The sequence below is a fragment of the Polypterus senegalus genome, chromosome 1, assembly GCF_016835505.1.
Source record: "Polypterus senegalus isolate Bchr_013 chromosome 1, ASM1683550v1, whole genome shotgun sequence".
NCBI lineage: Eukaryota > Metazoa > Chordata > Cladistia > Polypteriformes > Polypteridae > Polypterus > Polypterus senegalus.
This window is the reverse complement of record NC_053154.1, coordinates 147,694,084-147,710,103: the sequence shown is the minus strand read 5'-3', so window position 1 is coordinate 147,710,103 and position 16,020 is coordinate 147,694,084. Positions and strand designations below refer to the sequence as shown.

The 16,020-nt window shown below is 38.4% G+C and overlaps 1 protein-coding gene across 1 annotated transcript in view; it reads right to left on the bottom strand.

The window, feature by feature from the left end:
* The window catches only part of LOC120533383, a 47,158-nt gene extending 32,272 nt beyond the window's left edge, over positions 1-14,886 (bottom strand). The window contains exons 1-4 of the mRNA XM_039760231.1: positions 14,812-14,886; positions 14,121-14,364; positions 12,498-12,650; positions 8,739-8,887 (exon numbers count right to left, since the gene is read on the bottom strand). Coding sequence (XP_039616165.1) covers positions 8,739-8,887; positions 12,498-12,650; positions 14,121-14,330 — 512 coding nt within the window. The 5' untranslated portion in view covers positions 14,331-14,364; positions 14,812-14,886. The remainder of the gene's footprint in view (positions 1-8,738; positions 8,888-12,497; positions 12,651-14,120; positions 14,365-14,811) is intronic.
* Between the last annotated feature and the right edge of the window lie 1,134 nt (positions 14,887-16,020).

The following is a 16,020-nucleotide window of genomic DNA, read 5'->3' as shown; positions in this document are numbered from 1 at the left end:
TATATAAAATTAAAAAAGACTGATTAATCACTCTCCACTATACAATTAAATAATCTGTTTAGCAAAAGAACAGCCAAGTAATTACTTGTAGTATAACTGGTAATACAAAAAGTAAATGACAGCACAACCAAGTTAGGCTTTATCGGGACCAAGTATCAAAAACACTCTGTGGCCAAGTCTGGCCAAGAAATATGACTTTATGCCCAAATATACTGTATTTTGTTTAGCAAAACAGGAAAAAAAACAGGAATTTACTTGAATCTAGAGACACGAGAAATGCAATGCATTTGATTTTTGTAAATGGACAAGGCAATAGCACCTTGTGTTTGCGCTCCTTACTTTCAAAAAGCCTGTCTGCATGACATGTTGTGTTAATATATTTAAAAATTAAATGCTAAAACCAGAGTGTTTTAAACATTGTGCCAAATGAACAATTAGCTACAAAACATTGGCCAAATAAAGGAAATGGTACAATAAGTGTCTTGTCACTCGGTGCTCCTCCTAGAGGAAAGGACAAGACCCTAGATCAAAAGTTCCTGTTAAAATGACCCCCAGAGTGTGAAATGTCCTTCAGATCACGCAAGAGTATAGTTCACTCGGAGTGAAAAGATGTAGGGAGTTTAATTCATTGTACTGTAGTTAGGGCATGAACTGTGAAAAACCTGAAGTAGTACAGAGGTAAGTGGTAAACTGCCAGAGGTTTAAAAAATGTTTAGGTTACAAAAAACTGAAAAAATAATGCAATTTTTTCAGTTATACAAATAGGGCTTTTTTGTGGAACAAGTAATGGGTTAAGAACTTACGGCTTTTTCTGTAACAATGTAAATTAAGCAAGCCTTGAAAGGTGCTGTAAACAATTCCTACAGGTGTGTGAACTTTTGTTGATTACTTACAAATCCTCTGTCTGTATAAAAGAAGTGTTGCAACAAACTATGTATAGTGCTATCTTAATGGTGAGGAAAAGTAAATTAAGAAAGGAAGACAGCCAGAATACTATAACACTTAAAAGTATAGGTCTTTCATTTAAAGAAATTGCAAAGAAACCGATAGTGTCAGTTCAGTTTCCCACACCATCCAATGGAACTTGGAAACTGGAGGGAACACTGATGGGAACAGGTCCGAGTGTCAACAGCTTGCGTGGTAGGCACCTCACAGAACAACAGTAGTGGTCAAGGTAAGCTAGTGCCACTTTCAACTGTGAAGACAAGACTTCCAGCTGCAGGTCTGACAGGTTGAGTGGCAGTAAGAAAGCCATTACTAAAACTTTCAAAATAAGATGAATAGGCTTTCCTAGGCAAGCATCCATGATGAGTGGATTGCTGAAGACTAGAAGAAAATCTTATACACCAATTACTCAAAATTTGACTTCTTTGGTTCACAATGCAGGTTTTTGGTGCACTGTCAGGTGAGCAAAAGAACAACTCCTTTTTGTGTGTTACTAACCGTCAAACATGAAGGAGGAATCGTGTTGGTCTGTGGCTCTTTTCCTAGATCCAGAGTCTTTGATTTGCACAAAGTGACTGGCACCTTGAACCAAAAAGCTTACCACAGTATTTTGCAGCACCATGCAAAACCAGCTAATCTACACCTAGTTGGTCAGGAGTTCATCCTACAACAAGATAATTGCTCAAGGCACACCACCAAACTATTTCAGAGCTATGTAAGAAGAAAGACTTCACATCCTGAAATGGCCAGCACAGACTCCAGACTTAAACCCCATCAAGCTGATTTTGGATGAGCTGAACAGAAAGGTGAAAGCAGAACAATTTACAAGTGCAACACATTTGTGAGAACTTCTGTGTGGGGAAGAACTTTCCGAACAATATTTGATTTCCATTGTTGAAAGAGTTCCAATTTCCATGATTGTGTTCAGCTGTATTATCAGCAAAAGGTGGTTATGTGGAGTCAAAAGTTCTTAAACAAAATAATTCCAGGGATTCTTTTTATTGCCAATTGTTTATTTGTTCTGTGGTTTACTTTCAGAGTACACAGAGCCTTTAACACGCATAAATTTTAATAAAATCAGGAAAAATGGAGGCATTCTAAAATTTTTGAACAAAACTCTGTGTGTGTATGTATATGCTGTTATGTTACCATGAAGCTCAAAATTGAGCTCAGGTGCATCCAGTTTCCCCTGATCATCCTTGAGATGTTTCTGCAGCTTAATTGGAGTCCACCTGTGGTAAATTCAGTTGATTGGACATGATTTGGAAAGGCACACAATACGGTCTCACAGTTGACAGTTCATGTCAGAGCACAAACCAAGCATGACGTCAAAAGAATTGTCTGTAGACCTCTGAGACAGGATTGTCTCAAGGCACAAATCTGGGGAAGGTTACAAAAAAATTTCTGCTGCTTTGAAGGTCCCAATGAGCACAGTGGCCTCCCTCATCCGTAAGTGGAAGAAGTTCAAAACCACCAGGACTCTTCCTAGAGCTGGCCGGCCATCTAAACTGAGCGATCGGGGGAGAAGGGCCTTAGTCAGGGAGGTGACAAGGAACCCAATGATCACTCTGTCAGAGCTCCAGAGGTCCTCTGTGGATAGAGTAGAACCTTCCAGAAGGACAACCATCTCTCCACCAATCAGGCCTGTAAGGTAGAGTGACCAGATGGAAGCCACTCCTTAGTAAAAGGCACATGGCAGCCCGCCGGGAGTTTTCCAAAAGGCACCTGGAGGACTCTCAGACCATGAGAAACAAAATTCTCTGGTCTGATGAGACAAAGATTGAACTCTTTGGTGTGAATGCCAGGCGTCACGTTTGGAGGAAATCAGGCACCGCTCATCACCAGGCCAATACCATCCCTACAGTGAAGCATGGTGGTGGCAGCATCATGCTGTGGGGATGTTTTTCAGTGGCAGGAACTGGGAGACTAGTCCGGATAAAGGGAAAGATGACTGCAGCAATGTACAGAGACATCCTGGATGAAAACCTGCTCCAGAGCGCTCTTGACCTCAGACTGGGGCGACGGTTCATCTTTCAGCAGGACAACGACCCTAAGCACATAGCCAAGATATCAAAGGAGTGGCTTCAGGACAACTCTGTGAATGTCCTTGAATGGCCCAGCCAGAGCCCAGACTTGAATCCGATTGAACATCTCTGGAGAGATCTAAAATTGCATACATATATATATACATATACATATACATATATATATATATATATATATATATATATATATATATATATATATATATATACATATACATATATATATATATATATATACATATACATATACATATATACATATACATATATATATACGGGGTGAGTCAAAATTATGTTAACATTTGAATGGCGGAAACAATTTATTCACAAAACATACTTCATATGTGCAAGATGATTTACAGGAAAGCCTCAACCTGTTCGACCATCATGTTCAACACATGTACCGTATGTGGCACATAAATTGTCCACAAAAATTGTAAAAATGTATATACAATACCAATAGTGTTAACATAATTTTCACTCACCTTGTATATATATATATATACTGTACATACACACAGTAAAACCTCAATTATCCGTCACTCAATTAACTGTCAAAAAAAAAGAGCAAAAAAACAAAGCAAAACAAAACATTGTGCATGCCAGCATCTGCCTATTACTACGGCCACACGATATGCTGCGAGCTCTGCACACTGAAGCAACTCTCCTTTCTGCTAGTGCTTTGTATTTTTCTCTAGCACCTTGTGTCATGCCAAATTTTGAAATCACAGTGTCAGTTATATACCTTCAGTTTTAATAGTGTTTCATGGCTTTTCTCTTTTTTTATAATTAAACTACTATACATTGTTACGGCTGATAAACATATGCGCATGGTGTTGGAATTATCACACAAAATTGAAATTACTAAATGTTTAAGAAATGGCAAAAGCGCTTCAAGCAATTGCTTCAATTTATGTAGTAGTAAGTAGAACAACAGTGAACGATATAAAGCGTGATGCCGAGAAAATTGAAAAAAGTATCGTAAATGGGAATCACTAACAGTAATGTTATTCTGTATTAATGTTAATGTTCCTCTGCATTGTAATTTTCTTTTTAAATTCTGTTATATTATGTTTTGTTGATATATTGTGACATGCAGACAGCTTATGACATGATGAACAGGAGCAGAAAAGGTGTAATGCTGTGTAAGGCTGAGTTTATACTTCTTGTAATGCAATGTGTGCTCCTGCGGACACTACTGCTGTGCAAGTGGTGAACTGTTTAGGTTGGGTTTATACTTCACACGATGCAACGCAATGCATGCTCCTGCGGGCACTACTGCTATGCAAGCAGTGTACTATTTGTACTTGCTCATGTACTTTACGTAAATCTGGAAAATTTCACCAGGTGGCAGTGTGAGATATCATCATGGTGAGAAAACATTCATCTTCACTATGTTGTGAATTACCTGAAACATCAATTCAATTCCGAGGACACCTTGCCACAATATCTCTGAAAAAGATGGATATTTAATGATTACATCCATTAATCCAGGGTTGCACCCATTCTGGCAACAATTGGGCATGAGGCATGAGAAACAATCCCTGGATGTGGCATCAGCTCATCTTTTCTCTTATCTGTCATGGCCTCGGTCCCAATCCCTTCTCAAAGTAAAGAGACCATTTCCTGGCAGTGTCCTCTGGCAGCTTCCCGGGACCACCGACAGGGTTGCCCTTCCAAACTACAGGTCCTATGGAACACTGTGGGAGTCCAAACTGGGACCACATCAGAGTATCATTACTGCCTTTTCCCCTAGGGAGTAAACTACCCTCAATAACTAATCTACGCTAGTCTGTCCATTATATGATTGCCCTGACTATCTATCTATCCATATTTTTTTGTAATTAAGATTAGTGGAGCAGAGTTCCCGGAAAGTAATGTTCATACCATTGTTCCCAGAAGGGTTCTGAATTGATTTCTTTATCTTATTTCACAACTACATTTTTTTGTTCTTTTACATCCATCATATCATATCTGATGAAAGCTTGCTAATTAATTTAATCCAGTATCTGCTTGTCCTTTTCAGCTTCTATGACTTAATGGTCAAAGTGTTCTTCTCATCTACTATATTTTTTACTTTATCTGCACTGTCACACTTAAAAACATGTATTTCCTTTACATTAATTGTAAAATATTTCTTATACTTGCAACTGATATTCAGCAGCCTTCACCCTGACCTAACAATGCCCTTCTCTGAACGTACCTTACTGGTCTTCTTTATATACTTACATACTATGAATATTTATTTGAAACAGTTGCATTTTTATGTCATAAACACTGTGCTACAGAGCTATAAAAACAGTGATCCATTATAAATAGCATTTGTGATATGATTTACTGCAAAACACAGCACTAGAAAAGTTAACAGGGGACTGATTGTGTAACTATGCAAGCATTTACCACAGTACTGCAAATATTGGAAATGTAAAGACATAGCAAATAACATGTGGGACTGCAGCGTTCCCTGTAACAGCTGATATACACACATAAACACCAAAGTACTTAACATTTGGAAATATTTATTTAAATAAAAAATATAGGATGAACGGTCACAGCTGACCAATGTGATGGTGGTGCAGCTGTTAATATGGTGCCTCACAGCCCCAAAGTCCTGAGTTCAAGCTGTGAGACATTTGTTTGTTTTCCAGGTGTCTATGTGGGTTTCCTTCCACACCACAAAAACCTCAAGGTTATTATGACATTTTTGGTGTGAATGAGTGTGAACAAGCATGTAATTGAGCCCTGTGATGACCTGGCACTCTGTCTGGGGCTGGTCTTTGTTTTGCACTCAATACTGCTCAGAGAAGCACCAGCTTTCTACAACCCAAAAAGTGGATTAATCAGGTTGGAGCAATGGATGAATAAGAAGTAATGCTGAGGTGAAAAAGGACACAGTTGTGCCTATTATCTACAGTGCATCCGGAAAGTATTCACAGCGCATTACTTTTTGCACATTTTGTTATGTTACAGCCTTATTCCAAAATGGATTAAATTAATTTTTTTCCTTAGAATTCTACACACAACACCCCATAATGACAACATGAAAAAAGTTTACTTGAGGTTTTTGCAAAATTATTAACAAAAAAAAAATTGAGAAATCACATGTAAATAAGTATTCACAGCCTTTGCTCAATACTTTGTCGATGCACCTTTGGCAGCAATTACAGCCTCAAGTCTTTTTGAATATGATGCCACAAGCTTGGCACACCTATCCTTGGCCAGTTTCGCCCATTCCTCTTTGCAGCACCTCTCAAGCTCCATCAGGTTGGATGGGAAGTATTGGTGCACAGCCATTTTAAGATCTCTCCAGAGACGTTCAATCGGATTCAAGTCTGGGCTCTGGCTGGGCCACTCAAGGACATTCACATAGTTGTCCTGAAGCCACTCCTTTGATATCTTGGCTGTGTGCTTAGGGTCGTTGTCCTGCTGAAAGATGAACCGTCACCCCAGTCTGAGGTCAAGAGCGCTCTGGAGCAGGTTTTCATCCAGGATGTCTCTGTACATTGCTGCAGTCATCTTTCCCTTTATCCGGACTAGTCTCCCAGTTCCTGCCACTGAAAAACATCCCCACAGCAAGATGCTGCCACCACCATGCTTCACTGTAGGGATGGTATTGGCCTGGTGATAAGTGGTGCCTGGTTTCCTCCAAACGTGACGCTTGGCATTCACACCAAAAAGTTCAATCTTTGTCTCATCAGACCAGAGAATTTTGTTTCTCATGGTCTGGCAAACTCCAGGCGGGCTGCCATGTGCCTTTTACTAAGGAGTGGCTTCCGTCTGGCCACTCTACCATACAGGCCTGATTGGTGGATTGCTGCAGAGATGGTTGTCCTTCTGGAAGGTTCTTCTCTCTCCACAGAGGACCTCTGGAGCTCTGATAGAGTGACCATCGGGTTTTGGTCACCTCCTGACTAAGGCCCTTCTCCCCCGATCGCTCAGTTTAGATGGCCGGCCAGCTCTAGGAAGAGTCCTGGTGGTTTTGAACTTCTTCCACTTACGGATGAGGGAGGCCACTGTGCTCATTAGGACCTTCAAAGCAGCAGAAATTTTTCTGTAACCTTCCCCAGATTTGTGCCTCGAGACAATCCTGTCTCAGAGGTCTACAGACAATTCCTTTGACTTCATGCTTGGTTTGTGCTCTGACATGAACTGTCAACTGTGGGACCTTATATAGACAGGTGTGTGCCTTTCCAAATCATGTCCAATCAACTGAATTTACCACAGGTGGACTCCAATTAAGCTGCAGAAACATCTTAAGGATGATCAGGGGAAACAGGATGCACCTGAGCTCAATTTTGAGCTTCATGGCAAAGGCCAACGACTATAAGCACACAGCCAAGATATCAAAGGAGTGGCTTCAGGACAACTCTGTGAATGTCCTTGAATGGCCCAGCCAGAGCCCAGACTTGAATCTGATTGAACATCTCTGGAGAGATCTTAAAATGGCTGTGCACCGACGCTTCCCATCCAACATGATGGAGCTTGAGAGGTGCTGCAAAGAGAAATGGGTGAAACTGGCCAAGGATAGGTGTGCCATGCTTGTGGTATCATATTCAAAAAGACTTGAGGCTGTAATTGCTGCCAAAGGTGCATTGACAAAGTATTGAGCAAAGGCTGTGAATACTTATGCACATGTGATTTTTCAATTTTTTTATTTTTAATAAATTTGCAAAAACCCCAAGTAAACTTTTTTAACGTTGTCATTATGGGGTGTTGTGTGTAGAATTCTGAGGAAAAAAATGAATTTAATCAATTTTGGAATAAGGCTGTAACAACAAAATGTGGAAAAAGTGATGCGCTGTGAATACTTTCCAGATGCACTGTATATGAGTGGGTTACAGACAGGTGCTAGAATCCCTAAACTGCTTGAAAAGAGAGTTTACCAAGTGGTAAAGAAATACCTATAATTAAAACATCTCTGACATCTGTGTTACAAATATGTTTTTACACATTTATTGGATACATTTTTTAAAAACAAATAATTTAACAAAGTATATAAACTGCATGCACATAAGAATAGATTGATATTCAGAGTTGATTGACAGCGCAGTAAAGAATGCATGAACATATTATTCCAGTTAGAAAAAAAATAGAGGGACAGGCAGTCTAAAATCTAACAGAGTAAAAATAGGCTTTCAAGTATGATTTTAACATTATAATCAATGGAGCCTCACAAACAGGTCAAGAGTTCCACAAAGTTGGCACCTTTACAAACAAAATTTGTTGGGAGATGACAGTGACACTTCAGGTAAGTGTAGGATTTTTTACTCTATAACATGGTGTAGAATGATTTACTATAAATTGTTTTTTTCCAACTAGGCAGCAAACATGGGAACTCTAATGCCCTCTATATCTCTGTTTCAGGATGCTTTACAATACTTCATCCCTTTGTCAACCATTCCAGCCATTTTCTGGACCTGTTTTCTGCTAACAGAAGTTGCAGAGAGCCATTTTTAGGGATTAATAGATGCAAAGTAAGAATTAGATCTGCAAAGGATTCAAGTCCATTCCAGGGCATTGTCACAAGGACACCTACTTACTCAAACCAGGCTAATTCAGAAAACCCAATTAACATCCAGCCTAACCTGAACTAAGAAAAACTTAGATGTTGTGAATACAGCTGGACATGTCAAGACACATGCTTAAAAATGAATATTTGTTTTGATTAAGATACATGGTCAGTGTTAAATCATTGTGTTTTTTCATAAAACACACATATAAAATATAAACAATTACAAGGAGACTTACTCATTGTAATCCAGGTTAACTTCTTGCAGTGCACTAAAGCACATGGCTTTTCCAAGGCGCTCGGCAGACCAGACATCAATGCCACAGTCCAGCAGTTCCAAGTGAGTAAAAGGGTATCTTGTTCTGCCACAGAGTTCGAGGACTAATGACTGACATTTAAGAAAAAAGCCAACAACAATATGATGTGTTTTATTAAAATATAAAACTAATATCTAATATTTTTTATACAGAATTAACAGGCTTGTTTAATTTATCAACAGTATTATTTAAACTATGACTTTCTAAACTCTCTCAAATATTTTCACATTTTATTTGTAAATGGATAAATCAGCCATCAAGCACAATGAATACTGTGACCAATGCCTGAAAAGGATCTAAAAAAAATGTTAGATTTTTTATTGTAATGCACAATATCAATAGTTTGCTCCTGTACTTCTGTTGCATAATCCCCTTTGAGAGAGAGAGGTGAAGTCCAGATAGGCTCTGTTCCACAGTGACTCAGAGGAGTGAATACACCAAACGATGGAATCTCTTGCTACCATTTAGTAAGTTGGGTAGTTCCCAATATATTTCTGTTATGTTTGTTTTTTGAAACATACTTTGTGGTAGTCTGAACGACAGACAGATTATGTCATTAATTATGTGGCATATTAATAGGATAGTCATACACATATAGAGGTGAGGTGCATGCTAATGAAAACAGCCTTTCACCAAATTGGTGATTCAGAATTCTTAGTCAAATGACAACTGTTACCAAACTGAACCAATTATTTTCTTCTGTTTTCTTCTTGTGTTGTTCAAGTGCTCAGCTATTGCGGGTTGCCACATTTCTGATCCAAAGTTTAGATACCAAACATGCTCAGTGACATCTTCTACAAGTACAGTAGTGTTATGCTGACATCACACTTAATGCCATTGGTTCTCATGGCTAGCAACAGATGCTGTTACCATCAACAACATCACAACACTCATGAAAAATAATGCTAAAAATATATAAGAACAAAAATAAAGGCAGTCATAATTTCCAAAATTGCATGAAATTAACCAGAACATTCTCTAATGATATCTTGATAATAAAAAAAAGAATTACCACAGTAACAATTTTAAATAAATCACTTTTCAGTGAGATCCTGACATTTACTGGTCATCCCCCACTGTCCTTCTTAAAATAAAAAACAATTCAGGACCTTGTATAACCCTGAACCTAGCCAGCCCCAACCTGGTCCTCAGTCAGACCCCCACATGCTGGTTCAAATGGGAGTCTCTACCTACTTTAATATCAATGTACATTCTGCTGAAAACCTAATTCATCTTTATGGAAGTGTAACAGTACTTTAAATTAGAAATACAAATTTACCATGTAAAACAAAGATAAGAAATTATAAAATATTAAAGTTTAAAAAGTTAATTACATCAAAACATCAGATAAAGCTTGAGAAATATATGTCAGCAAGAATTAATTCTACATTTTAATATAGTAGATAGCATTATAAACATAGAAACTTACAATAAATATATAATTAAGGATTCTACTTTACTTGAATATCTGTATTAATTAAGTATTGATGTATTCTTATTTACTATTTTGGTATTAAATGTATTAATTCCTGTACTTATGTATTTCTAATTTGTTGTTATTCTACTTTCCTTGCAATTTTTTCTTTGACATATCATATACCACTTTGAGCTACATAACTTGTATGAAAACGTACTATAGAAATAAATGTTTTTGTATTTTGTAAATCGGACAAATTATAAAGGTTTGAGTTAGTCATCAGCTACTCACATCTGTGATATGGAGGGTCGTGGGAACTGTATGGTGCTGCATTTAAAATCTGTGCCCGTATTTACCAAGTGTTTCAGAGTAGGAAAACAGTCCTAAGTAGCTCAAACTTCCCAGAGTGATCCAAATGTCATCCAACTCTTAGGATTAGGAGTTAAAGCATTTTATCAATTTTTCTAATTTAGGAAATTACTACAAACTTTATAAGGTTTTAGGGGACCTCATGATCTGTCCTAGCTCGAGAGCAGCTGCCAGAAAATGGATAGCCAAAGTTACAGCCAGGTTTAGAGTAGTGAGCTTGATAAGAAAAGCACAGATCTGGGATTTGCAAGAGTTTTTAAAAGAAGGAACAGAAAAGTCTTGCCATTGGTTTCTTGGATGCACATAAGCCCATCCTTTTTAATGACAATTTCTGCAAATTTATGTTTATCAAGGTTTCCACTTATTGAATTATAGCCATTTGTTTGAATTTGGGTGTCCAGCTGATGCCTGCAAGAGATGTCTCCATGCTGTCACGTGGTCTAGGATTGATCATCTTATCACATAAGTTGCTGAAGCTGCAATCCGACGTCATGAAAACTGAGACTTTCTAGCTGGCATTAAGAGTGTCTGGTCCTGGCTTTTTAAGACAGGGTCCTGTGTTCCATGCAAGTCAGGAAAAGATGATGCCTCTCCTACACAATCACATGATAGCATGTATACTGAATAACTGTGTATGGATGAACATTTCCATTAGAAAAATAAAAATTAATTGTAAACTGGGGATTTTACCCTTTCTGTGGGACTGCACTATCATATTCCATCCATCCATCCATTGTCTAACCCGCTGAATCTGAATACAGGGTCACGGGGGTCTGCTGGAGCCAATCCCAGCCAACACAGGGCACAAGGCAGGAACCAATCCTGGGCAGGGTGTCAACCCACCGCAGGACACACACAAACACACCCACACACCAGCACACACTAGGGCCAATTTAGAATCACCAATCCACCTAACCTGCATGTCTTTGGATTGTGGGAGGAAACCGGAGCGCCCGGAGGAAACCCACGCAGACACGGGGAGAACATGCAAACTCCACGCAGGGAGGACCCGGGAAGCAAACCCGGGTCTCCTAACTGCGAGGCAGCAGCGCTACCACTGCGCCACCGTGCCGCCCACTATCATATTTTACCGATTTAAATTACTACTTATCATGTTTTTTATAATTGTAGCTGCACCTACAGGAGCCTTAATGTAATGATCAGAAGTGTTTTGATCTGCAGACACACTGAATTGTAAACGCTTGGTGATCATAGTGTCTGGACTGGCAAATCAAGAGCATTATACTCTTCAATTAGTATCTCAGGCCAATAATCCTCAGAATGTAACCCAGGGCTTTTGCGTTCATTAGAGTGCAGTAACCTGCCAAGGTAGAGTTCGGACAACACATTATTTTTCTTTGGAAATTCTAAATTTAAAGGAAAGAGATGGATAACTAGCTTTATCATAAGGATCAATGAAGATATTAATCGGGTATCTATAGAGGGTGCATGCACCTTTAAAGTGGCTTCTGTTATACTTGTTGCCAAACAGGATGCAACCGAAATTCTCAGGTAGGACAAGGGAAGGCAGACAAAGGGAATAATAAAGACCCTGTCTTTTAAGCAAAAAGTTAAACAGAAGGATTCAATACAGGGCAAAGCTGCTCGGAGACATCAGTAACCTTGTATGTAATAGTATGAAGACTATAAGTAACTAAAATAGAAACTAGTTTTGATGACATGAAACATCATACAAGGTATATTCTCTGCCAGTAATATTCTGAAGCAGACAGCTGCAAAAAGTGTACAGCAAAAACTTTACAGATTCTGCAAAATTTGGCTCTGGATTCTGTTTAATCAATCAAAAGCTCCGAGAACTGAGCATGATACATTACCACTATTATTATTATCATCATACTTTCCATCCCAGTTTTAAAAGGTCTTTTGCTACTTACAAGGTCAGCGATGTCTTGATTGCTCACAGATACATTCCATATGCACAGTTCTTTTCCAAACATGTATCGTTCATCTCTGATTGTCATGAGCAATGGCTTGAGGTAAACTGGGGGAGTATTTGCAGTGGCGGCCTCAGGAGAAGCAAGGAGTATCTACAGCATATTAAAAGCAGAGATCAGGTGATGCAAACAAGGTTGTCATTATTTTACTTTAGAGAACACAAAATAAAAAGATATCTTCACACCTAATATATAAAGATGAATGTATGTTTATGTGTGTGTTTAAATGGTATACAGATTCACATTGTTTAACCTACCTTCCCCCAAATTTTACAATAATTTCCCATTTTTACAGGAGGGCAACACAGGGTTAGGTTTTGTTCCTAAATATAGTTGGTGCAACACATAAAATAAAAATAGACACCTCATAAAGTACAAATACCACATCACTCAAATCACGTTTGATTTTGGTGTCACATAACTCCTTAGTATAAAAGATTTATCAAAATGACCTAAATTAGCAGCATCCCATGGCAAATAAGATTTTTCCAAAAGCTCTCAGGTTCAGCTTGGGCTCCTCTGCAGTTCCCGTGTAATAAACAGCGGGCTTATAAAGACACAAATTGTAGTGTGGCGTCCTGGCTGCTATATGCCAGTAAAGAATGTCATTCTATTCATATTCCAACGTACCAGGTGATTCTGAAGAAGTTACTGAACCTGCCAGTGCTTAAACTGTACAAACACTGAACTAATCGAACTACTGAGGGGTATAAAAGCAAGTATTAGCTAAACAGATGAGCACATTAATTGTACTGGATTTACTAGCAGTACTGAAACATTTGCTGTTCGGAATAAGAGTCTTCAGGATTTCAGATGGACTTGCTTTATGCCCTTAGTTGTTGCCATGTTTAGCTTGTTTACAACACAATTTTTAATAAAGGAAATTGAGGCAGTAGTTTTAACTGTGTATCCAGCCATTTATTAGGAAAATATTTAATTTCTGCCTGTGCAAGTCTAGTGTCTATCCTAGCAGCATTGAGCAACAGCCTGGGACCATTACAATGAGGGATACCAGTAGATTTAAGGGTACACTCACACACAAAAACACAGACACTCACTCACATAAACACAAGCACACTAACACACAATTACATTGGGCCGACTTACAGACAAGTAACCTGAAATGCCTCCCTATGTCAAAAAAACACAATACCTATAGAAATCCTTTAGATACAGCCAGACTGCGCAAACTCCACAGACCACTGACCAGGCCATGGGTTAAATTTGAGATTCTGAGATGTCTGTAATAAGTATAAACTTTATTTTAGCTAATAATATATTGTCCTTTTAAAAAAGAATAACAGAAAACAGTATAATAACACTAACAGTGTATGTTTAAAATGAAACTCCATTCAGTAAAATATATTAATAGCAGCTGTTTCTCCGATCACATTAGGTATAATGCAGTAGATGAGTGTTTAAAGAGGTGGACTGAAATCCACAAGTGCATAGACTCGGTCAACAAGCATTAAATCAACTGTCTTTTGGAAAAAAAAAAAAAAAAACTTATTTAATATTATGTGCACCCCAAAAGACATTATATGAAATACATTTTGCATTCACCTTAGTCATGATCTTCTCATGTTCACAGCAGTATTGCACATTCTTCGTGATTGTTATACTGGCACTACTTTGGGTTTGGACACAATGCTTCTCATAGGTTTTTAAAAACCTTCTTAAAATTGTGCCAGCTTCAACGGTCGAACGTTTTTTGCCATTTTTTCCGCCTTTGTTTTCTTTCTTCTTTTTCCCAGACATCAATTCCTTTTTCATCTTCTTTGCATAATGCAGACTGGCAAAAAAAAATCTAAAAGAAGAAAAATAAATCTGCGATTAAAACAGAAAACAGGTCGTGCTGTGCGGCGCCCTGAATGAATCTTTGTACCAGGCAGAGGGTGGTTAGCACCTTAAGCATCTCCCAGGAGATTCATGAAAACAAGAGGAAGCATCTCATGACGCTATAGAGTCACACCGATTAAATAAAAGGAAATACGGCTAGTCAACATATTTAGCGTGCCTCTGGGTTCTTAGCATTAAATACACAATATCACTTTATTTACTTGCGGATTATTATTAAAAAGTGTTTCTGCGGAGCAGCTCATCGAATGTCTTAGTTTACGTAACGTTTTCTCCCCAGCACGACGACTACTTTCGAGTGACCAGATAATACAGTGTGTTGTCTTTTACAAATACATATAAACACAACAAGTAAAGTAAAACGACAGATTCTGGCAACATGTGCTTGCTTGCTTGCCTGCATGCGGCTTTGACTGATCTAAAGCGTCCTTTTCTATGGAAACGGGGGCGCGAAGTAAACTCCCGTTCAAAGAGCAAGATGAGATATGTCCCTAAGGGCTCGCCGTCCTGCTATTTAACACGCGGTCAGTCTTGGCCGTCACTGAGAACGTCAGCGATCCAGTGTAACTGAGCCAGTCCATAAAGTACACCACATGCCCGGCCGACTTTCATTCCAACTAATTCCTCAATAAGGTCAAGTATTCTTTTACTTTGCTGTATGTCCATATGTCCATTCTCAACATGTGACATTTTTAGAGTGTATGTATATTGTGTCTATTCTACATAGTAAGACGTGGGCTTACGTATAATGCATTTAACAATGATACACACTTCGTACAGAGAGTAAATGATAAGGTGTGTTAGGTTGTACTGGTGTACTGTTAAAGATTTTTTCTTCTAAATAAATGGTATACTACAATGTGTTAATTGACACTCTGCACACTTTATTGTATTGTAGATCTAATTTTAAATGGATTTATTTGCCGGTTTGCCCATCCGTTTACACTTAATAATCCTTAATGACAAAGCGAAAAATAATTTTCATAAAGGTTTAAATCTTAATTAAAAATCAAAAACTGAATTCCCTCATTTATACAAGCATTCAAATGCTTAGCTCTGGTGTTCCAAATTGTGGTCAGACACATTCTGTTTGCTCCAATTCTCTTTGAGATGTGCCCAGAACTTGATTGGTAAATTTAAAACCGTAGTAAACTTAATCGATTGGACACAACTTAGAAAAAGACACTTCTTTGTATATAAAGTCCTACAATTCACACTGCATCTAAGGACAAAACATAGCATGAAGTCCATGGCACTATCTGCAGATCTCCATGATAAAATTATGGTGAGGCATATATCAGGGAAAGGGTATAAAACAATTCCTATTGTTTTGAGTGTTTCCAGGAACACAGTGGCCCTAATAATTGGAAGAAGTTTAGAAACACCGGGGCTCTTCCTAGAATTGACCACCCAGCCAAACTGAATTACCAGTCAAGAAGAGTCAGTGTAACTGAGCTTCAGAGGTACTCTGCTGAGACAAGGGAACCTGTCAAAAGGACAACCATCTCAGCAGCACTCCATCAATCAGTTGTTTATGTCAGAGTGCCAAATTCTTAGTTGGAGTTTACTTAATTGCATTTTAAAGGACTCAAAAAGGATGAGGAAA